Source organism: Micropterus dolomieu, linkage group LG08, assembly GCF_021292245.1.
Source record: "Micropterus dolomieu isolate WLL.071019.BEF.003 ecotype Adirondacks linkage group LG08, ASM2129224v1, whole genome shotgun sequence".
Lineage (NCBI taxonomy): Eukaryota > Metazoa > Chordata > Actinopteri > Centrarchiformes > Centrarchidae > Micropterus > Micropterus dolomieu.
In genome coordinates this window covers 23,242,573-23,266,250 of record NC_060157.1, presented here as the reverse complement: position 1 = coordinate 23,266,250, position 23,678 = coordinate 23,242,573, and the positions used below count along the sequence as shown (strand labels likewise).

Here is a 23,678-nt window from a genome sequence, read left to right as displayed (position 1 = left end):
AGACAATAAGCAAAATAAATCAGTTATCTGAACATACTAAAACCTTTGAAAAAGTCTCTGACAGGTGTTAACCATAATCCCAGGCCAAAACCCCCCCCACCCCCCAAAAAATAAGATCCAACATTTTATAAACAATCAACTAAGATGGTCTATCAAATACCATTCATACCTATATATGTATCAGCAAGGAGAAAGTAGAATATTTACTCTGTCCAATGAAACATTTACACAAACTAAATCGGCCTTTGCTTTAGTTTTTCCAGTTGTTAATTTTAATCGTTCCACTTCCCAGATTTGATTCAGTAGGAACTGGATCCAATTTGGAAACACATTGGGTGCAGTGATTCAATGCCATCTGGCTAGTCTTCAACCGAAGCCTTGTGTTTAGAATTACACCATAGTGCCATTTCCAATTGTATTACACTGTTAGTCAGAGTTATAGCGGAACGGGTGGCAAACTAGGTCGTTATGCCAGATATATTGTTAGCTCTCGTGGGCAGAGTTTGAGCTGGAAAACTACAAGCTAGTGTGATAGATTTCACAGTGGTTTACAACTTCACTCTGGTTATGAAAATCTCAAATGTTTTTCACAGAGTGGAGGGCAGAAAAGTGTAAAGCATAGAAAAACTGCTGTTTGCTTGGCAATGATTTACTTTCTGATGTGAGCGGAAAAATTCTGATCCCATAGCAGTATTAGTCAGACTTAACTCCTGTTCATTATGTTTTCAAAAATCTTTCACATTTTTTTTAATACAGAATGATTAGGTGAGTTTGTGTTGCTACAGCTGCAGCAAACATTTGAGAGATGGCGAAATGAGCAAGGAGCAAGGATGCCATTCAATCCAACAGGTAACAGGGGGATACACCTAGCTCTCATCTGAGTTCAAACATCAAACATGCCTCCAAGCACCTTTAAAGCTCGTATTTAACATATTCTATCTATTGTTTCATTCTGTACACAAACAGAAATGTCATTACTAAAATAATTTGTATGTCGTGTGTTTTAGGTGTTGATAGGAATAGTTTTTACTTGGGAGAGAGACGGGCTTGATGTTTCATACTGCTTCCAGTCGTTCCACTAAGCTAAACTCACCAACTCCTGGCCCGAGTTCCGTACAAACATGAGATGGGTGTTGGTCTTCTAAATTCACACTAGGAAAGAAAGTGAATGAGCAAATTTCCCATGCTGAACTATTCCTTTAAAACATCTTTGAACTCATGTCAGAAAGATCTTTAGGCTCTAATTCTACGAAATGATGTGGACATCAGCTGTGGGTTTCATCATCAATGTCACATAAACGCTGTCACAGCAACATTGAACATCAACATGTTTTCTTGGATTGATCATTACCTTTGTGATGGCAAACACTCCTCCTCCGTTCAGCACTGGTTTACGTTTGCCATCTTGTAAAACTTTATTTCATTGAACTGGCATCACTGATGTTGATTTCACAACGCTGGCTCTGATAGAAACACAGACATTAAGCCTCACGGCTTGCAGCAAACTAGAGTATCAAAAAGCTGCGTTTGTGATCACCAGCCAAGACAGAGAGCAGTAGGAGGATGAGAGAAATATTAAAAGGTGAGCGACATCTGGCTTTCTGTGATGACACAAAGTGACTGGGTGAACAGGGAATTTATGTACACAGTCTTTTTGACGTTTGTATGAGCACAGATACACACATTCACATGTGTACACACACACTGCTGCTCTAAGCTAAAGTGCTGAGGCACAATGGGGTTTTCTGTTTTATAGTTATTTTTGTTCTGTGCTTAGTAGAAACCAGTTTAATGAAACAAAGATTATACTGGGCACTCCACTGAACATGATTATATTGTATATGCTGCACATTTCCCCAGAACTTATTGTTGTAGAGATGCATGTACACATTGAGATGAAATTAAATCCTGTTTATTTTAAATCTGCTCATTTCCCTGGTGTTGAAACCTTCCATAAAAACTCTCAGAAAACTCACAAGATTTAACTGAAAGGTATACTCCCTAACTCCACAAATCACATCAAAACATGTTTCCATGTTTTGTCCATGTTTTGGTTTGCAGTTCTGTGTCTGCCTGTTGTGTCTTGCTTTACTTTACTTCCTGTTTGTGTATTCCTTGTGATTGCCTAATGTGTTTTACCTGTGCGTAATCATCCTGCCAGCTTGTGTGTGTATGTGTGTGTATGTGTAGTCTGTGTGCTTCCCTGGTCTATCTTCATTTAGTGTCCAGTGTCCCCTTGTCTGCGTGTTTGTCTGCCGTGTGTTTTGCCTAGCCTCCACCATGCTAGCTGCCAGCCTGACTACCAGTCTGCTAGCTCCCATGTCGCAAGCCACATCCTTCACTCTAGTCAATTAGATTGGGATGCATTAGTCTACACCCTGAAAATCCAGATTCTGTCCTGCCAGAAACCTGCCTTCTAGCCACTAGCCTTTGCTCCGGCCCACTTGCAGTCTGCCTGCATCCATGTCTGCTAGCAACCAGGCAGTTACGGAGTCTGCTAGCATCCAGGCCACTAGCCACTAGCCATCGCCCCAGCCTGCTAGTAATCTGCCTGCATCCATGCCTGCTAGCAACCAGCCAGCTAGGATCTGCCTGCCTGACTCCTGGCCTGCTCGCATCCGCCAGGCCGACAGCTTCCCCACTCACCTGCTAGTTTGCAACCCTGTCTATTTGCACCTCACCTGCTAGTCATCTGCCTTTATCCCTGTCTGCCTGCACGTCTGCCTGCCTTCTAGCCAACAGCCTGACGACCAGTTTGCTAGCTTGGGTCCAACCAGTTTACTGCCTGTTCCAGCCCCAGAGCCCCTGAGGCCCTCCAGAAGAAGCGTGGCTATCGCCATAGTTGTGCCTCTCTCTCTGCCCAGCTCCTCATCCACACTGCTGCCAAGAACCTCATCCTCACTGCTCCAGCACCAGCACATGGACTCCTCGGTAACCTATGCAAGGATCCTGTATGCGGATTTTAGATCTGCTTTTAACACCTTCATCCCGGCTCTGGACACAGACTTCCTATCCGACAGGAGGCAGCATGTGAAGCTCGGAAAACATGCCTCTGACTCCCAGACCATAAGCATCAGTTCCTGTTCAGGATGCGTTCTTTCCCCTCTGCTATACCAATAGCTGCCCCTTTAATCACCAGTCCATCAAGCTCCTGATGTTTGCGGATGACACCCCCCTCAGTGGGCTCATCTCTGGTGGGGATGATTCTCCTTACAGGGGAGAGACTGATCATTCGATGACCTGGTGCAGCCAGAACAACCTGGAGCTCAATGATATTAAGATTGTGGGGAACATCACCTCCTACTTAAAGCTGTGTGCTTCCTTGGTCCTTTGTCACATGTGACAATATGTGAGCTGTTGCACTGAATAACTATAATAAATAATATACTAAACTAAAATTAAATTCATTCATTCTAATATGAGATACATATAACATACATACCCGGTGTTCTTGACTTAAAGAAGATGCCAAAGTACTACATCAGTTACAAAAACTCAGAGATTCTTCTCAAAATGAGTGCACTTTATTGACTTTATTTAAACAGTTAACTTTCTAAATCAAATATCCAATATTTGTAGATCTGAAATCATGATAGAAGCATGGTAGCATTCTTTCTGCTACTCTCTGTTAGTGTTTGATGACAGTGGATTTCCAGTAACAGATCTGACTTCTGGATCGTAATTCATCTGATGTCATGTCTTTTTGGAGAGCCAAAGAAATTGCAGCTCTCACAGCTTAATCACTGTGTTTGACAAGCCTTAATGACAAATTAATGTACACAAAAGTGTACAGGGTTACATAGATGGAAAAACAAGGTTTAATTTACAACAAGCTGAACTTTTACAGGTATTCCTGCACCGCTAAGGGAACATGATTGTAGAAATGTCTTGGCAAAGAAAGCAAGCTATTAAATGTGACTGTCTAGAATACAACAACTCTGTATATAGAACAAGAGGTGCAAACAAACCCAACAGTAGTACTGCAGTAAATGTAAAATGAAATTTCAAATACATTTCACAATATTCTCCATGCAGTGCATGTTTACAGTAGTTCAGAATTGATTGGTCAGAAATCACATATTTAACCCTGGAAACAGGTTTGTGATCCATTCTTCTTTTATTTTGAAAACTGAACTTTGTTTAAACAAGCTTTAAGCTTTTAATATTTCCATCAATGTTTTCTGTTACCGCTTCAGTGATGCAGTTATATAAAATTAAATGGCTGTTTGGGTTTGAGTCTTTATCGTTGATTTATGACAGAAACTGCTTTAACAGATGTTCTGCAAAGGGGGAATTCTGGAAAAACACAAAATCCTACGCCTATCCATTCAAGTCATATATTATCCTACAGATTGAAACCCCTTGCAAAGTAACTACAACATAAATCAAAATGGAATGATGAATAAAGACTGTACAGAAACTAACCTTTTACAAAACATCCATCATCAGAGCAGAGCAGAATTAAGCATGTTAAAACACTTAGATAATACACCTTAAACTCATATTATTTAGTGTCACGAAAAACCTCACCTCTTTGGATTCACTGCTGGCAGGTCCCAGCAGGAGAGAGTACAGCACGTCTTTCCCTCCCAGGAAGAGGCGGTCACGATACTCATCCAGGAAGACAGCGGTAACAGAGAGCTGGCCATGATGACCGCTGAAAACAGAAGACCTGTTGGTGGACAGCAGATCTACAGAGAGAGGAGAGAAAAGGATGAGCAATGGCTTTCAAAAGAAACCCACAGGAGAGATGGTGGAAGAGATAATGATGCAGGGAGGAAGGAAAGATAAATGCAACTTAATTACCATGAACAGATATCTGCGTATGAATGCAGAATCTGTAGGCAAGGGACAAGATTTTGGTATCGGAGTTCTGGTTTCCATTTGTAGTCTGTATGTAATCCGAGTCATATTGACCAATCATGTTTGAGTGGGCTTTTGTTGCATACAGGTAAATGGTCCATGTGTAGAGCAAAAGAGGTGGAAAGCATCAGCCAAAAGGCAGTCTTGGAACCCATCAGCTATCATCTGACAACGATTTAGCTTTTTATCAATCTCAGAACCACAGAGCTTTTTATTGGCTTTTTAAAACTGTATTTGCATTCAAGTCATTGTCAGACAATAGCGGCTGGGTTATGAGATCGCTAATCAGACTGTGAACAATGACCGGTGCACGAAAGAGGTGGTGTTGGCCAAGATATGCGTTATCCAGATATTCGCTGGCTACACTGAACGTTGCTCCCAGAGGCTATTGTTGTCAGACGACTGCCGATAGGTTCCGAGTTTGAATGAAACTGATAAAAAGTTTTATTTTCAGCAAAGCATAGTCCCAGCAGGAGGATATACAAATCAAAAAGAGAAGATAGACCAAACGTAGAAATTGAATAACAAAGAAAAATAAACTGCACATGGCAAAAAAAAGAAAATGTATGAAAGGGAAAAAAACAACACATATCAATAAAAAGCCATATCATTAGTTAGAATTATCCTGATTTGCTGAGTGTTCACAAAGAGGGCTTATGCAATTTACAGTCCTTTGAAGTTAAGTGTTTTGTGAGAACATTTTTGCAACTCATAGCAAAAGAGCAGAGCGCTAATCAGCCTTGCATGTGGCAGCTGCACCTGCTGGTTGTCCCCCCTCCACACCCAACCACCTAATGCTGTTTCAGATTGGAAAGAATCAGATCAGATTCAGAATTGGCCAAGCAAAATTGAAGCCCTTTCCAGAAGTGGAATACTTAACATTGCTGGCTTCATCTCTCTGTTAAAGTGATGGCATTTTGCCATTCAGACAGACGTTCATGTTCCTTACGCTCGTGGTGCACAAGAGGTAGCAGGGAGCTAAGAGAGAGAGTGAGCGAGAGATGTTAGTAGCATTCTTTCTCTCAAACTGGTATGATATTGGTTAAAGCTGGGGTGGGCCCTCATTGCACATGAAAATGTAGTTTGGGAGAGTTGCTTTGGAGGGATGCCTGAAGGGAGGGGATGAGATTTTTTTGGTTGTATACTTTGAAAATCTAGCTGCCTGTTGCCAGTTCTCTGTGGTGCTTACCCCAGCTTTGAACTTACTATTTGACAAGTCAAAGTTTTCATATCAGACAAAGTGGTGTCTATATATGAAACACAAAATAATTATGCATAATAATTTTCTTCTTAAATGCTTAAATTAATTAGTAGCTGGTGTTGTAACTGTGATAGAATGTAGCAAAAACAGACAACATTTCATACTACTCCAAGTCAATCCATCTGATCATGATAACTGTATTTCAATCCAGTGATGCTAAATAGGTCAAACTACTACTGTTAAGTTTCAGAATTGCATGACTTTATAAGAGCACACACGATACACACTCCCATTTAAGTAAATATGTATCAATGGGAGAGCAGGAGTCCATTTGTGCACACCAGCCTAACCCTGGATTACTTCTCTGATATGGCAGCAGCATCAAAGTCAAAAGGCTGATGCAAGGACTCTGCAGGAGAGGTAGAGACCGGGTTGAATTCAAGTTCAGCTAGACGTAGGGCGTCCCACACACACACACACACACACACACACACGTATATACACATTTATATGCCAGTACAAGCTCGCTCCTTTTCAGCCTCTCAGCCTCCCACAGTTTCTTCCACTTTCTCACACAAACACTTCTTTTATCTTCCTCTACTACTTTTCCTTTTCTGTCCTGACTCTTCTTCTTCTTCTCTATCTCTTTCTCTCTCTATCTTTGGATAATGAGATGAGGAGAGAAATATGTGTGTGAGAATACATCTTAGGAATGCCAAACTTTCGGTGGAGGATCTTTTGGCTCAATCGGTTTTCTGTCTACCTCTCATCACTCGTCTGTCACGCTCGCTATTCCTCCTCCAACACACACGCTAACCTGCACACACATGCACACGGTGAGAAAGTAGGCTCAGTCACTCACCACTTAGTAAGGGTATTGAGTGAGTGAAGCACAGGGGCCCCGTGTACCAGTGACACCTTGTCCATCACTGGAGCCTTGCATACACACACACACACACACACACACACACACACACACATACACACAGATGGTGTGTTTTTATTAGGAATCTCAATTTCTTAAACTCATAAGCTTCCACACAGACACACATCTGCATACTGTCAAATATAAAATGTTGTTTATTAATTAATCCAAAACCCAGAGAGAGACAATTCAATATGATGGAGAACATAGAAAAGCAGATATGAAAAGTTAAAACCAGAGAATGTTTTGCAGTTTCACTTGATAAATTATTTCACTGATTAATCAATGATTAATTGTCGGTCAATTGACTAAATTTTCTCTGTACCAGTGGGTGTGTTACACACTTTGGGATGATACGGGGCTGAATAGATGCCTCAGGCGTTTCACTCTTTTTTCAGTCTTGCTTTGCCTGCAGGCACAAACACATACACACACATACAGATTTTTACAAACACAACTGTGTCTTATCTGACTTACCATGTTTTCCTTTTTATATTTACTCCCTAATATGGTCTTTACAGCTGCCAAATCAAAACCATGGTGAACCAGCAACTGTGCTGAAACACTCTCCTCCGCTGAGATCAACCAGCATTGAAACCTGTTAAATGTTGTTACAAAAAAAAATCCTCTGAAGACAGTGATGAAGGTTTGGATATAAAACTTTAAAGCAGCTGGCAAGAGAATAACAAGGAGGCACACAAGCAAGAAGACATGAGTGATATACTGCCGGGAGGGAGGAAGAGAGATAGAGAAAGAAAGATTTAGCAGCAAGTCTGAAAATAATGAGGAGGGAAAGAAATAGGCAGAGAAAACCACATGACATACAGAGACAGAGTGTCGTGGTATATGATGGATTGATTGGACCTGACAACATAAGCAGAAGAAAAGTGAGACAGAGATACATTTTAGAACTGTTTTACATTAGATACTGTGTCATTGCATAATGTGCTTTTTCAGTCTAAAGGTTTTTTTCTATGTAATTTGATGTTTTCATTTCATTGTGACTTTTTTAACAGATGTTTTCGATGTTTTAACTCTTGTTTGATGAAAAGCCGATAAAGTCACAATAGTTCACCACCTAGCGCAGATTCAACATTAGCACTCATGCACTGAAACCAGTAGACATGTAGAGGCCAGACAGTTCAGCTGGATGGTCTAATATGGGTTTTCATGACCCAGCTTATCAGCAGAACATGTAGACAGCCTGACACATCGTCCGCTGATGACTGTCTGTCTCCACAGGTTCAACTTTTTCCATGTAGCTCTGAGCCCTGAGATGACCTTTGGCTGCGGAGAGTGAGTGATGACGAATGACAAGATTCACGCAAAACAACAAATGTCAACCTCATGGTGGTGCTCGCCAAAGACTAAGTTGATTCATCCGCTCAGGACCATGAATGTCTGGGAAAGACTGAAATCTCTCAACATCTATTTGATGGATTGCCATGACATTTTGTTCAAAGGAGCACCTCTTTCTTCCAGAACAGGAACAGTGTGGTGTTACTCTTCGCCCCAAAGTTACACCAAAGGGGTGCTTGGTGTAACTTTAGAGCACATACCTTTCCATAAAAAAAACTTTGGCACTCACAGCAAACAAAGCAAGAGCGCTTCCAACTGCAATTTAAGATGACGTTGTATGTCTCTGAACGATGATTAGCTGCTTAACATGCACAATAACATTGTCACAAATCTTTCAGTATTTACTTAATCGTTGTTTGATCACTATGGACAATATTTTCAAAGATCCTGATACTGACATTTCACCCATAAATGGTAATTATCTGATTCCCTCAAGCTTTCTTGCACACTGTACCTTGTTTCATTTAGTCCTTCATGCTGTAAACACACACTCATTAAAACACCCAGGCCTGGAAGCAGATTCCTGTTTCTCTTCTTTCTTTCTACCTTTGTATCTTATAAATCGTTCAGAAATATACACAAATCTCCCTCAAACAACAACACTGTAAGGACATAAATACCACAGTAGCACACACACTGACACACACACAAACAGAGAGGAAAGGTGAACTAACAGCTTCCATCTGTAGCTTGTTATCACTCTAGCAGCTCATCACCTCAATGTGGAAACCACACCGCTGTCTCACCTCTCACCAACCTCTCTCCTGCTGTCTATCCATCTTCACATCACTTCCATCTATCCGTTTAACCTCTCTCCACTCTCCATCGTGCTCTGTCTTGTCTGTCTATCCATCTTTAACTTCCTCTCTGGTGTTATTTTTCCTCTCTTGAAGTCACTTCTAAATATGTGTTCAATTTCCTCTCTCATGTCTGTCCATTTGTCTTCCTGGCTCTCTCTCTCCTTTGCTGCAAGGTATTTCTCTCTCTTGTCTCTCTTTTTATCCATCTTGTGTCTTAAGACCCTATAGAGCCACAAAATCCCTCACAGCATCCATAGGGAAACTTCAACATCTGTCTCCAATGCGTCTTATTTCCCTAAGGGCAGCCAGCCGACGCTGCATTGACAAACAGCATCCGTGCCAAACCAAAGCGACACACGAAAGAGCATCTGGTTTCACTGTACGTGTCAAACCTCAGCTATTGCATCGTGCAGTCTGCCACTTCAAAGATGCGTATGTATGCAATAATCTATTCTGAGATTTGTTTGCATTGTAAGTGTTCAGCTTAGCCAGCTAGGCTGTGGCATGTCCCTGTGTCAGTCAAATCTGTGAGTCAGACGTGGACTGTGCAATCTACTTCACACTGCTGTTGAAAGACCATTTGCTTATTTGCATATTTTTGTTTTATCTGGGTGCTTACACGGTCCTTTCATCACCCTTCTGATTAGAGATAAAAAGGATCCGTGTGATGAAATGGAGGGCAGCATTACTGCATGAATCCGTTTGGTGATAAAAGGCAAATGTACAACAAGTGGTTAAAAGTAAGATTTGCACTGACAGGTCTGGAAACAAGAGTGAATGTGGGTTCAAGAGGAGAAACAGAAGAAATGCATTTACAATGAATAAGGCAGAGAATGAAAAAAACTCACTTCCAAATATCATGCTGCCATCTCTAATGTACAAATTGGGCACTGGCAGAGCGTAAGCTATGTTAAGCTGCACACACACACACACACACACAGCATCAGTATTACTGTTGGCTCAGTGGGAGTGGAGGACACATCTGAAGCCTATTAGACCCCCTGTGCTACAAAATTCATGCCAGACACACACCATCATGCCCCTGGTTCAATCACACCTCTTCCCATCTCAGCTGACAAAAACACTGTCAGTCTCTAAATATTGCTCTTTGACATTTTGTTTTCACGAGCTCTGACACACAAACACACACACTCGCAAACAAATACACACCCATTAGACTCATTACGCCACTGACAGGCTTCCCAGGGTATCATTAGATCTCAGCTGTATATTGTTGCAGTGTGTCAAGTATTTCTGGAATCTGCCGCATGTACAAAAAGTCATCTCATAGTGCTTCTCCTCCTCTCACTACTCCTTCTCCACCTCCTCCTCACCCTCCTCTCCCGGGTCTCATATTCCCACTCATCGTCTTCATTCTTTCTCCTCACATGCTTCTTTGTGAGATATGTATTAGGGCGGGACAAGTTGCCTACATTATAGATCTCTCTGTGACCTAAATGTTACATTTGTTGTTTTTTTTATTTTTTTCATACATTCCATACTAGAAAAGACTCATGCAAAAGTTACTTTTGTTTATTTGCATTTATAGTTATCAATTGTCAATGTGACAATCTATCCTTATGAAGAATTTAGCTCATATCATTTATATCAGAATAGTAAGTGTGCAGAAAGTTAAAATACAGAGTGTGTTTTTTATCTATGCCAGCAACGCTGCAATGTTGCCTGAGGTTGACATGTTCGGTTTTGAGTGAAATGGTTTGACAACTATGGGATCATTGCTGCACTATCATCCCCATGGGTTGATCCCCTGACCTTTTTTCTAGAACCATCGTCCATTCAAACATGTTACTTGTCAAATTGTTTATACAGCAGCAGCTGTACTTTATGATTACAGGTCAATAGCAAATGTTCCCATGCTAACACACTAATCTGACACGGTGAAGATGATAAACATTACCTACTAAACATCAGCATGTCAGCAATGTTGTTGTCAACATGTTAGAATCCGCTAACATGGCTCTAGACTCTTTGTTTTCTTATACTTGAAATCCATGATCAGGACTGCAAACTTTTCTAAATGGAAACCTTTATTCTCTCTCTCTCAGGTGTAAAAGACAAAACAGCCCCAGATGAAGGAAAGCTCAACTGTAGCAGAACTCTCACACATATTTTTTTATGAATTGATGAATTTTGTGTTTCTTTCTGATGTCTGGTACATTAGAGATACAGTATGTTGCAAGGGCATCTTATAGTTTTTCTTATCATATTTCTGTATTCAGGTTTCTGTTTGCAAATACGTTTTGAAACAAGCTCAGAGAACAGTGTTGATTTTAATAGTCATGTGTTGCATATCAATGCAGTTACACACAGGCATATATTACTACTGTATCTATTATTATAGAGTTGCAAAGTTTGTATTTAAAGTTTTTATTTCAAGTACGTTTGCAGTCACTCACATCTTGTCACATTACATTTATTATGTATAAAGATATAAAACCTACAGATATCTGTGTATTCATTGTTTAAATACACAGGGATTTGTCCTGGCAGAGATGCAAAATGCCAGATATCTCATGACAGAGTAAATCCTGGGATTTCCTGCCAACCTGTTACTGCTCCTCACTGGAGATGTCAGTTTACCCGCACAGCTCACATTTTTAACAACCTCGGTCATGTGATAAAACCATGAGAAGTGAGACAAGTGCCAAAGAAGGAACACACACAAAAACTTTAGTGACCTTATAGTCTTATTTTGAGTTCTTAGCTTGTCTTTTCTCTCTTCTTTCTCACTCTTTCCATTCGCTCTTCCCTTTCTTCTCTCTCTCTCTCCCTCTCTCTCTCTCACACACACACACACACACACACACACATTCAAAGCTTCTTCTCTCTCCGCTGTCTCAGGATGCCTATCAGAGTTCCTGTTATCCGATCTTCCCTGCTGGGCCAATCAAAACACAGAGCAGGGTGTTACCTCATCACCTTCGATTCTCATCAACCCTCACCCTCCTCGGCCTCTCCTTCCTCCCTCATTTCATCATATACCTTCCTCCCCTCTCTCTCTCTCTCATTATCTTCCTCCCTCCCTGATGGCCCGTTGCTTTCTGTCTATCCATCTTTCTCTTTCGTCCACTTTCATCTTTTTTCCTTCCATCCACTCTTACTCTTTAACTCACCCGTACCACACACCTCTCTCTCACTTTATCTCTCTCAGCCAAAATGATCCATGACAAACCACACTTCTCTTAACCCAAGCTTTCCTTCCTATTTTCTTCATCCCTGCCTCTTTCCATTCTTAATCTCAGCATTCCTCCCCTTTGCCTCAGAAATATGTCATCCTCCCTCCTTGCTTCCTCCTCATCATGTTTCACTTCATCTGTCGTGCCCATACTATATACTATTTTTCATCCCTCCATCCATCATTCCTTCAATGCCTCATCCAAAGCATCCAACTCTATAAAACTGGGTTGTTGCTGTGTTTAAGCACAAATAGTACGGCCAACTCTTTGCTGGCCTCATGCCTTGTTAACTGAATGCAGCAAAGTGAACGCATGAACTAATTTCTGTTTAGTACATTTCAGTCCTTCTTTGAGGTAGTCAAGACTATTTTATTTTTAGTTTAAATTTTCATTTTGGGAAGTGTTTTTTTTTTGGGCAAATCAATTGTTAGCTAGGTTATTTTGTGAAATTATGTTGAACAAGTGTTAGTTTCAGTGATTGAAGTGGGGTGGTACGCACCTGTACGCAGTACCGGCACCTCGACATTTAACTCTTTGTCGTACTGGGACTTCTCCCAAACGAAACTCTGTCGGCGGATAGAGAGAAGGGAGAGGAGAGTGCCTACTGGCACCTATTTTTGTCCACTTCAAGCACTGATTTGTATGCAGATTAGGAAAAAGTGCTAATATAAACAACTGCAGTGCCAAAAAAAATCTTCCATCTTCTCATTTTGTATGTTAGTGAGGAAAGAGGAGGGAGGCTATGACTGAATCATAGACTTAATGAAGCATGAATGTATAGCTGATGCTACAGTATGTTCTCTAGCTGATTAAGTGAATACGCTGAACAGAGCTTTCCCTGTGGTATCAGTTAACTGTGATGTTTGTGTTTGGCAGCTGTCCCTTTTACTCTGCTCTTTTTGTCAGCTGCTCCAGTGGAACTAATTAATTGCTGCAAGAGTGGGAGAGTTTGTTTCAATGGCAGGGGGCGCAGCACCTCAGTGTGTGTGACATGTAATGTCTCCCATCCTGCATTAAAGAGGGTTCCCATCACCTCTGGCCTGTTTCTCTATCACTTTGCATTGATTCTGAGCCAAGTACAAAATGGTAGGACATTGAATTGACATGAGAAGACAAGAAGAACCCTCTTTGGACTGGTTTGTGTGAGTGCATGTGTGTGTGTGTGTGTGTGTGTGTAATTGTCCTAGTAGTTTTTTTCTTTCTGTTTTGCTTTCTTTGTGTGCTTGCTGCTCTCTGCAGGAAGATCCAGTAGAAGAAGAAGAGGAAGAAGAAGAAGAAAAGCTTACTAATCCTTTAATGCCTTCAGTGAATAAATACACAAGCAGAGCTGAGGATGTTTATCTATCTCATACAGAGAGAGAGAGGGATGTTCAAGCTGTAACAATAAGATTTTATATACAACACTGGCAAGGCATATGTCATTTCAACACCAAGACCCAGCATGCACTTGGCTGACAGTGATGTACAGGAGGAGGCCAAGTACAACATTAGTCCAAGTGAGCACAAAGTTTTCACAAGGTGCTGTTATGAGACTGTAATTTGTTGAAAGCATTAAAAACTTTGGGTGGACAGCCCTGGACGTTATATCAACTTTGATTTTAATACTCCATTTGAGAAATTCCAGATTGGTGCCGTCATATCATCCAAATGTTTGTGGGCAAGTTAGAGACAGTCAAGCAAACACAGACAAATATTTTTCAAACAAGGGGCTCTACTCACAATAGCAGTCAGCGAGCACTGCTTGCACACTCATGTGTCGCAAATGTGTTTTTTGTTCTGATGAGTGAAACATATCAAAATGAACAAAAATAAAATTGCAGTTAGCACGTTTGGTGAAAATTTGGTGAAACGGGCCCCAGTCTCACATTATTTTGGCTTTCATTTTGCAGGAACCGAAATGGCAACCTGCCCACCTGAAAGATCTATACCAAACATATTTGCTAAATAGTGTTCATGTCAGTGTCTAATTTTAAAGATCCCATAATCAAATACAAATCCAACAAACAGGGGCTTTTATGTAGTACTTGGAGCTGAAATACAATGAAACAGAGTAGATATCAATACATCAGATCAGTACCAGAGAAGAGGGTGGGTCAGGCCTCTTGAGGACATTGGGGGGGTAGTTGCTCTGTGTGATCAGTCTTGAGGGTGTGGAAGAGTGTAGAAAGTTTAGATAAATAGTTTTTCAGGACTTGAACCCCCCTTGGTGAACTTCAACTGCTGTGATTTGTAACACTCCTGTCAAAACAATGGCCATCGCTGTGGATTCTGGGGTTGGTGTTGGCTGGCCTGAGGCACACACACACACGCACGCACACACACAAACATCTAGTCTTTAACTTGACCATGAACAAGAGTGAGTAGACATAAAGAGATACAGGACACTCCCGCTACGTGCCCAAGACACACACACACACACACACACCCACATTCACATCCCCCATAACTCCTGAGTGTAAGAGGAGTACTTAGTAATCTACATGACAGATGGTCAAAGCCACATTGTTGGGACTTGAACCCTCAACCATTGCTTCTCAATGGGACCAGTGTCCTTCAGCCTTCAGGTTAGCCTCTCTTCTTTTATCCATCGATCTGTCATTCTTTCGTCTCCCTCATTTTTCTCTCATTCAACCTCCTGTCTTTTCCTGACCTTTTCATTTTCTTAGCCCCTCTCTGTCTCTTTTTCATCTATTTATCTCCCTCCACCACGGTTCCATGACCTCTTTTTATCTGCCCTATTCTGGTATTTCCATCTCCATCTGATGCTCGCTTTTTCCTCTCTTTCATCTACATTCACTCTTTCATGGATCCATCATTTGTTTTCTCTCCACATACACAGATATTTCATTCATTACTTCCCTCTCTTTACACTATGTCCTCTTCTCACTGTGTTCTTTGAAATTCATTGATGTTTCCTCCCTTTCATGGTAATTCCCCTTTTCCATTCATCTTTCAGCTCATTGACTCATGCCAGAATTAGGGGCACATGTTCAGGCAATCGAGCCATGTAGGGGCCTTCTTTGACCGTTGAGGGGTATCAATGCAGTATTTATCTTTACATGTTTTGCAGCAAAACTAAGGCATTTGAATCCAGCAGGGGTTTACCGGTCTATCTTTGGGCTTTAAGGGATGTGATTTACCTCCCGGGGGTAGCTAATAGGTGTTTACCCAAAGGCAGTCAAGCTGTATACTTTGTATAATTGACTTTTTCAAAAAGTAAACAACTTTTATTAGGTCCTGACTTTATGCAGAGACACCCTGACTCACTAGCGACAGCTGAACATTGTAAGTGCTAGGGCTGGCCTTACATATTTCTCACTGTCAACAAATTGTGTCCTTGTTAGACTCAATACTTTACAACTTCCCAACTTTATGGCACTTTGTTAAAGACTAATTAATTTTCTCAAACAGCTGGGCACTGTAGTTTTTAGCAAACAATAATTTATAACATATAATTTACATTTCTTGGACATGTTTTTCATTTATTAAAAAATAGTTCAGGTGTAATGTATTCAAACTCTCCCTGAGGATTATAATAAGAAAACTGCGTTCACTAGCCTCAAAGAAACCTGTTTCTATTTTATATAATTGTAGATAAAACCACCTAAACTACCATCCTGTTCCAGGTACATTTCAAATCTGCTCTGCCAAGAAATGAGCTTCAACCTCACCTAACAGAAACCATCAGGGACAGATATTTTTACCCGCTCTTTATAACAGATTTCGCACTTAAAATGTTTTCTTATCTTTGACCTCTTCGTGGCTTTCTGATGTGTGAATTCTCTCTTTTGTGTTTCTTTTCCTCTGTCACTCACTCTGTCCTTTTTCTTTTCCCTCAAACATCCCAGGCACATTTTCTCTTCCCACCCCAGCTTCCTCTACATCTGTGCTCTCTGCACTGGCCCTGTGTTAATCTCAATCGTTTTTTCCAGCTCACCATCTCTCACACATTGCCAATTCTCCCTCTCACTGCCAGTCTCTAATTCCTCCATCTGTGTGTTGTCTATGATCTAGCTAGGCCACCATCACCACAGAGATGCACTAGTGACACTTTGAGACACGCAGATGTCTGTTTTTTAGTTCGCTTCAAACACACGCAATGGTTCAGTACACAAACACATAGAAGCATCGCGTCTCTTTTCTTTCACAGTCACACACATGCATATTTTGCACTTCATACACACCTACACAGACATCCACAAGCCTTTATTACAGATTGAAAAACTGACAGATAAAAAAACGCCTACACTTACACCTACACCTCAGCACACACAGAAATCTATAGCCAACATACTCACTGTGGTTTTCTCTTTTCTCTCTCTCTCGCACACACACACACACACACACACACACACACACACACACACACACACTTTTCATTCTATATGGTGTCAGAAACATGTAGTGTGTTTCCTCTGTCAGCAGGTCTACATACCAGACAGAAAACCTCTAAATATGGGTAATTTCATGGACTGTACAACACTTTTATGCAGCTTTGATCACAGTATGTAGGCTATTATTCATAAAAATATATTTTCTGTATAGGGCCAGTCTTACACAATAATGATATATCATCAAAAATACCAATGGTCATTCTAAGAATTGAATCAAGTTATTAATTAAATAAATTAAATAAAAATTAAATTAATTAAATAAATCATCTGGATTTCTTAGTCCTATCACTGAATTAACTAAACAAACTAATAATAACCGTTTAGAGTTGGTCATCCCTCTTATACAATCCTTAGCAATTTAAAAAACTTTGTTTAATAATATTGTGTCGCTTTATGCTCTAGAAACTTGTGTTTCTAGATTTCATAAGATTAGATGAAATATTTCTCAATCTTAAAATAAACGTTACTACTTCAACAAGAAAGAGAAGCTGTTACTTAGTAACAACTGTCCTAAGGTGACTGTCCATTAAGAGGATGTTACCTCAGAGCTGAACAGTTGTGTAAAATTCTATTTATACCATAGGCAAAATTCTTGATTCTGACTGGCTGGAAGGTGTGGATTGACTTTTAGACAGGACACCCCTGATCCCGGTGTTTCTGTGGAGTTTGCGTGTTCCTCCTCTGCCTGCATGGATTTTCTCCAGTGCTCTGGTTCCCGCCTTCACAAAGATATAGGTCAGGTTTATTGCCAGCTCTAAGTTGCCCTGTAGGTGTGAATGTGAGTGGTTTTCCGTCTATATGTGTCAGCCCTTGGATCGCCTGGCGAGCTGTCCAGACCTATCCTGCCTGTTGCCTGATGTCAGCTGTATGCAGGATAAGCAGACGGATGGATTGTTATAGAACAATGGTTCCTAACCTCAGTGTTATCCCTTATATTCATGGGACGTAAACTTGTCGGGTATTATTGCTTACATAATACACACTAAAGACTTCAAAGACATAAAAATTAAGTTCCATTATAAGGGTGTTCCGGTGGATAGTTTAGGACACAAACTTGCATACAAAACTTCAGATCTGCATCTATGTAACATTAAGATGCCCTCCCATCTACACTTGAAAGCTTAAAGATCTTGTCAAACTGTTTTAATGTCTTTAAAGGCATCTCTTTATAAATACAGTTGATTTTACAGCTGAAATCAATAAGGGATTACGTTTTCTTTCCATTTCAACTTTTTCTTTCTTTTTTATTATTTGGACTATTGTTCATGTATCCTGAACTTAAAATGCTGGCTATTGAGCCTGCCGGCCAAAGACTCCCTTGACTATATGTTAAGAATTTACATAAGCATTTGAAATTTAATATTTAATTTTCCAATATTTTTTTAAAGCTTAAGCGTATATACATCCTACTAAAAAACCATGTGTCCAACAAGCCAGTCGGCTTGGTTACCAAACCTAAACCTCTTTTGTTTGCTCGTTTTCCTCTCCTTTGCTGGATTTTAGATCAGTCCAGAGGCTTGGGAGCAATTCAACTGAAACTCAGGAAAAGCAAGAGAGAGGAAGAAAAGACAAGCGATTACATATATAACTAAAAAATTCTATATATATATAAATATGAAATGGAGAAACAAAGTAAAAGAGCTAAAAGATGAAAGGATGGGAGACGCCCTACATTCCAGCAGCTCTGGAACTGACTCCCGGTGACAGATTACCCCGCTCCGCCTAAGAACAACGAACACCCGTCTGTATGTATGCATCTGGGCAAAGCAGACTGAGAAAACAAACTCATTAATTCACACTCTGTAAGTGAAAACAAACAGAACCCTTCACTATGAGAACTAATGCAATCTGATGAAAATAGGACACTGGTGTGTGCATTGGTCCTTTCAAGTGGCCCCCCGCCTTTGGCGAGACAAAGTGAATATTGTATTAGACAGAGCGTGTGTGTCTCAAGTCAGTGTGTGTTGCACACAAACAGACAAAGGAAATTCAAATGAACAAATGAAGCAGGCAGAGGGAAGGGAGAAAAAGACAAATAAAAGACATACAGAGACAGAAAAAGAAAGGCAGCGAGAGATGCATGATGGGAGCTGGTATAGATGCTTGGCAGAAGGCTGGGAGTCCAGCCAACCACACGCACATCACATACCTCGATGCCTCAATGTCACCTCGTCATGAACACACACACACGTTCGCACTTTTGTTGTCGAGAGTTTGAATTGCAAATTAGGTTTTTAAACAATAATGAATTAGAATTTTCTCATAACATATTTGATAAACATGTCATATGACAGTGAAAGAAAAAAAAGAAAAGAAAAGAAATTCCGAGAAAGGACTGGTTTGTGTTATTTGCAAGTTAAAAAAAAAGCTGAAGTTGGTGGAAATGTGTTTTTTTTTTTTTCACATGTCAAGGTACAAATGACATTTGTTTCATTTGCCTAAGTGTACTCAATAATGCTTTTAGGAGTACTTAACATCAAAAGTCATTTAAATGCTCATGAAAGGATGGGTATATATTAAATGTGTGTCTAAAAAAGATTCACTCAACAAAATTTAGCCCAGTTTTAGACGTATTTTTACCTACAAATCTCTACATCAGTGTTGACTGGCATGCCTGAAGCAAACATAACGAGAGGATACGAGAGGAGTACAAATACTTTAATCGCTTGGAGGTAAAAATAGCTTTCTTCCTGCTTTAACGTCTACCCACTAATTGATTGAAATGAGATAATGACAGCTTTTCCTGTCACTAAATTACCCCTTCATCCTCTTGGGAATACAAACACCCTCTGGGCTTTTCTGGGCTATAATGGGGTTGATAGAGGAAAAGACACACAAACAGAGGGGGGGAAAGGACAGAGGAGTGAGAAATTAAACAAAAGAGTGAGCAGACGATACACACAGAGAAGTAATGTGTAATGACTTAAAGAGAGAGTAGTGTCATGGGGGAAATTATGTAAAGCACAGGGCAAACTGTGGGGTCAGAGTCGAGGTCATCTAGACAGGAAGCGAGAAACTGGTTGGTCACTAATGAAAATCTTATATGCAAGGTTTATTCCCACGCTCCTCATAATGCATAATGTTTTTGTAATGAAGAAGAAAACTGGTTTAATATGGTGCTGTTTATTGCTAGATCAAAGTGAAAATGGATCTGTGGAATACTTTGAACAGAGAGCTCGAACATGAGTAAAAAGCAGTGACTCAAAATCTTGGGCACTGCTTTTTCCACTACTAGTGTTTTCCCAGGGCATGCCTTTGTTTATTAGAAAATTGCACCCATTCCTCAGTTGCGTTGCAGGATCCTCCTATCCTAAAACTGATTTCTTAAAGACCAAAAATATCGTTCTGTGATGTCAGTTAATGTGATGTTTATTTCCTTACATCCCACAACACAAAAGTATCACAGAAATGTTACAAGCTACTAACAATTTTGCAGCAGCATATATGCTCAGCACGTTTCATGGCAAACTACTCATTATGAGATATCTGTATTATGCATTGTGCAAAGTTGCATAATAAGTTTATATTTTGGCCTAAAGGGCCCCTTTAGGCCAAAATATAAACTTTGCACAAGAGGAAAGCTCACATTGTGTACACTGTTAAAAAAGGAAATGGTTCATTCTGTGGGGAACATGAATGTGCTCATAAAATGTCATGGTGATTTCTCCATTAGATTTGGATATTTCATGTGCACATGTGGACATTTTGCCGTGGAAGTGTCTCTAGAGGAGAGATCAGGGGTCATCTAAAGCTTCAGGGTCCGTGAATATGACTAGCAGTTTTTTAAGATATCATGTCAGACCAACAGATCTAATAACCCACAAACATTTCCATCCTAAGGCCCTGCTGCTAACATGGCAATAACAAATGAGTTGAGTATAAAGCAGTTGTATTTCTGTTGTTGCAATATGTATTCAGAAAGCTTTTGCAGTTGTTCTCTCTTACTTTATCAGTATGTCTCCCCCCCCGAGCGGTAATTCCAGTCCAGCCAACAGGAAGACCAGTAAACTCACATGGTGACTTTTCTCCTGAAAACATGGAGTTGAACTGAGGAAATCCTGTGTGATATCTATCAGTGATGATGATTGCGGACCCACTCTGGCCTGAGTGAAATGAAACAATGAGCATGGTTTGGCAACAACACACACACACACACACACAGACACGCATACACTGGTCCTTTACTGCCTTATTATCATTAAACCAGAGTGAGTCATGGCCAACAACAGAGCTTAGATTAGAGAGGAGGAGATAGGGCATGGTATGTTAAGGCCAACAATATACTATATATGGTAATGTTGGTGAGATTTTAAAGTATTTTAACATTCAGCAGCACATACACACCAAGCCTGCAACCAATAAAGTCAGTTTAATCACACTTCTATTCAGGATGTAACAGCAGAAACTACTTTTTTGAGTGTTTAAAAGGTGAAAGGTCATTAGAAGGTTTGGATGGTCTGAACTTTGTGTGACAGACTAAATCCACCTCCATGAGGCAATTAAGCATTGCAATATGTATACATTTGTGAGTTAATGACATAATGCTAATAACCATACCGCAGTATAAAAGATAATTATATAACATTCTTCCTAGATATTTAGTTGCGGTTGCCACTCTTAATAAACTTTTATAATGAGACAATCTCACGCGCTGTCTCCCACCACAGAACGATGAACCTCAGCCAAATGTCCTCTGGCTGGACACCCGCCTGCAGAGCGGTTTCAACTTGGAAACCAACAAATTAATGTATGTGTGCTTCCTAAAACATATAAACCCCCAAAACAGTAGCCAAAATATCGACCCGGATTTAACTCTTCCAGCTCGCACCACCGCAAAGAGAATAAGTGTTAGAGAGCTATGTGGAGATAAAAGTAGCCTACAAATAAAAAAAAGTAAGTATTTAAGCATGAACAGGAGGATGTTCATTTGAAATAATCACAGAATAAATGGTATTATTACAAGTAAGGAAGACTCAGAATACTTCGCACGAGACGCTCAAGATATCCAATTAATGTCACCTGTAAGGCACGCGCGCACAGAAAAGGGTGATGGAGACAATTTAAAAAAAGATAGATAGATAGATAGATAGATAGATAGATAGATAGATCACTTAATTACCTTTGTATGACAGTCTCAGCCGCGGTACATTTAACTTGGTAGCGGAGACGCTGGCGGCAAGTAGCGCAACAAGAAACATTTTGAAGAAAGGTGTAAATCCCTTCATTCTGCAGAGGAGATGTCTTCCGGCTTTTAGCTGATAATTTCTAAATGTGCTGCCAACAATCAATCTGAATATTCCAGGAGAATTTACGGGGGGAAACTACTGGATCCCTCTTCTCACGACGTCAACATCTGCGTTTTCAGGTGGCTCCCTCAGTGCGTAAAAGGGTCTGACCGAGCAGCTGGGTGACCTCGCCGCAGAGTGAGTGCCGCTCCGCCCGGATTGATGAGGGGATTCACTGACTCTGCTCTAAAGGCTGACGCTCCTTCAGTTAGCCTCCAACAGCTGCCCAACAGAAGTCTGTTACACACCACGCCTTTAGAGCAGAGAGGGAGCGGGAGAGAGAGAGAGAGAGAGAGAGAGAGGGAGAGATGGAGAGAGCAGTGGTGCTCTTCCTTGGGCACACCAGAATCTGGAGGTTCAAAGTAAACTCAAGGCTGTAGAAAGTCCCTTACTCAAAAATAAATACTGTTTAAGATTTCTAGATGTGTCTAAATACTCAGTTCCCCTAAGTTACAAAAGAGCACAAGAGGAAGATTTGCCACCAGCTGACTTTCCCATCAAGCAGTTCTATGATTTATGTGCTATTAATGATTGAAACAGCACAGACAAAATAAACAAAAAGACCATGCATCCCAATCTCTACATTTCTCTCTGTTGTGAGCCCAGTGCATACTTGGCCTTTCTTAACCCCTTCAGTGCCAATGGGACGTGTTCAGTAGTTTAATTAAATTGAGGGGTACATTCTCATCACCCCCTCCTGTGGGCATCTATTCACAAGCAAGTCTACATGCGAACATGGGGGTCATGGCAGGGTGAGGGAGAGCCATTCAAGTTGTCAGTGTTACTGCAACCCCAAGCCTTTTGGGAACACTTGTTTGTACCAGGAAAGAGGCTTACATGTATGTTTCATACAGACTGAGAGCAGAAAGTGGAGAAAGAGAGGAGTCCTAAAGTGTTAGGAGGAATGCTGAGTGCTCGAGATGACAGGGAGTCTCATAGCTGTGCTGAGGGCTTGTTTGTGCCAGGATAGGGGTGCCCAAGTTCTGGTTTTATCGATAAACTCGTCATGTCGTGGCAGATCAGTGAAGCGACACAAAGAGTCAGTTGTGTAATACTGGTTTGATTCCAACGTGTTGTTGATTCCCCCTCTTAGCTTATGTCACATCATCACAAGGCCCACGGTTAGTGGATATGCTTGCATGACTATTTTGCAATAGGTTTTGTGAAATTGTTCTTTGGTACATATTTAGTATCTTGGAGACTCCTGACCTAGTAAATAAGAACAAGATATCAAATATTTTATTTATGGACGTATAAAACTGCATATTTCGTCTGTATTTTAGATAAGGCACATGCCAACAAAACCTCAAATATGCAATTGGATACGTTTTCTATCAAGAAAAACGATATCTAATCATACCACGACTGAAGTGTTTTTGTACAATGGTCTCTCCCAATTTTTATCAGCCTACACTATATAGTACACAGTACCTACAAAATGCATCATTAATACATCACTGAGAAAATGATCCAAATACCTTTGACAAACGAGACCACAGCACTGACAACGGGTAGCCTCCAACTCATTCCAGTGGTATTGTGCTTCTTGAAATTAAGATCAAGTTTCAAGTAAACACTGATGCTTACTGATGAAATAAAGATGTTGCTACGTGTCCTTGTCTACAGGCACATGTTTTTTGGTATCTGTTAGAGG

The 23,678-nt window shown here is 40.5% G+C and overlaps 1 protein-coding gene across 2 annotated transcripts in view; it reads right to left on the bottom strand.

Annotated features, from left to right (window-relative positions):
• The window catches only part of sema3bl (sema domain, immunoglobulin domain (Ig), short basic domain, secreted, (semaphorin) 3bl), a 75,016-nt gene extending 52,825 nt beyond the window's left edge, over positions 1–22,191 (bottom strand). For both annotated transcript variants that reach the window (XM_046056270.1, XM_046056271.1), the window contains exons 1-2: positions 21,859–22,191; positions 4,531–4,691 (exon numbers count right to left, since the gene is read on the bottom strand). In XM_046056270.1, coding sequence (XP_045912226.1) covers positions 4,531–4,691; positions 21,859–21,964 — 267 coding nt within the window. In that variant the 5' untranslated portion in view covers positions 21,965–22,191. The remainder of the gene's footprint in view (positions 1–4,530; positions 4,692–21,858) is intronic.
• Positions 22,192–23,678: the final 1,487 nt, after the last annotated feature.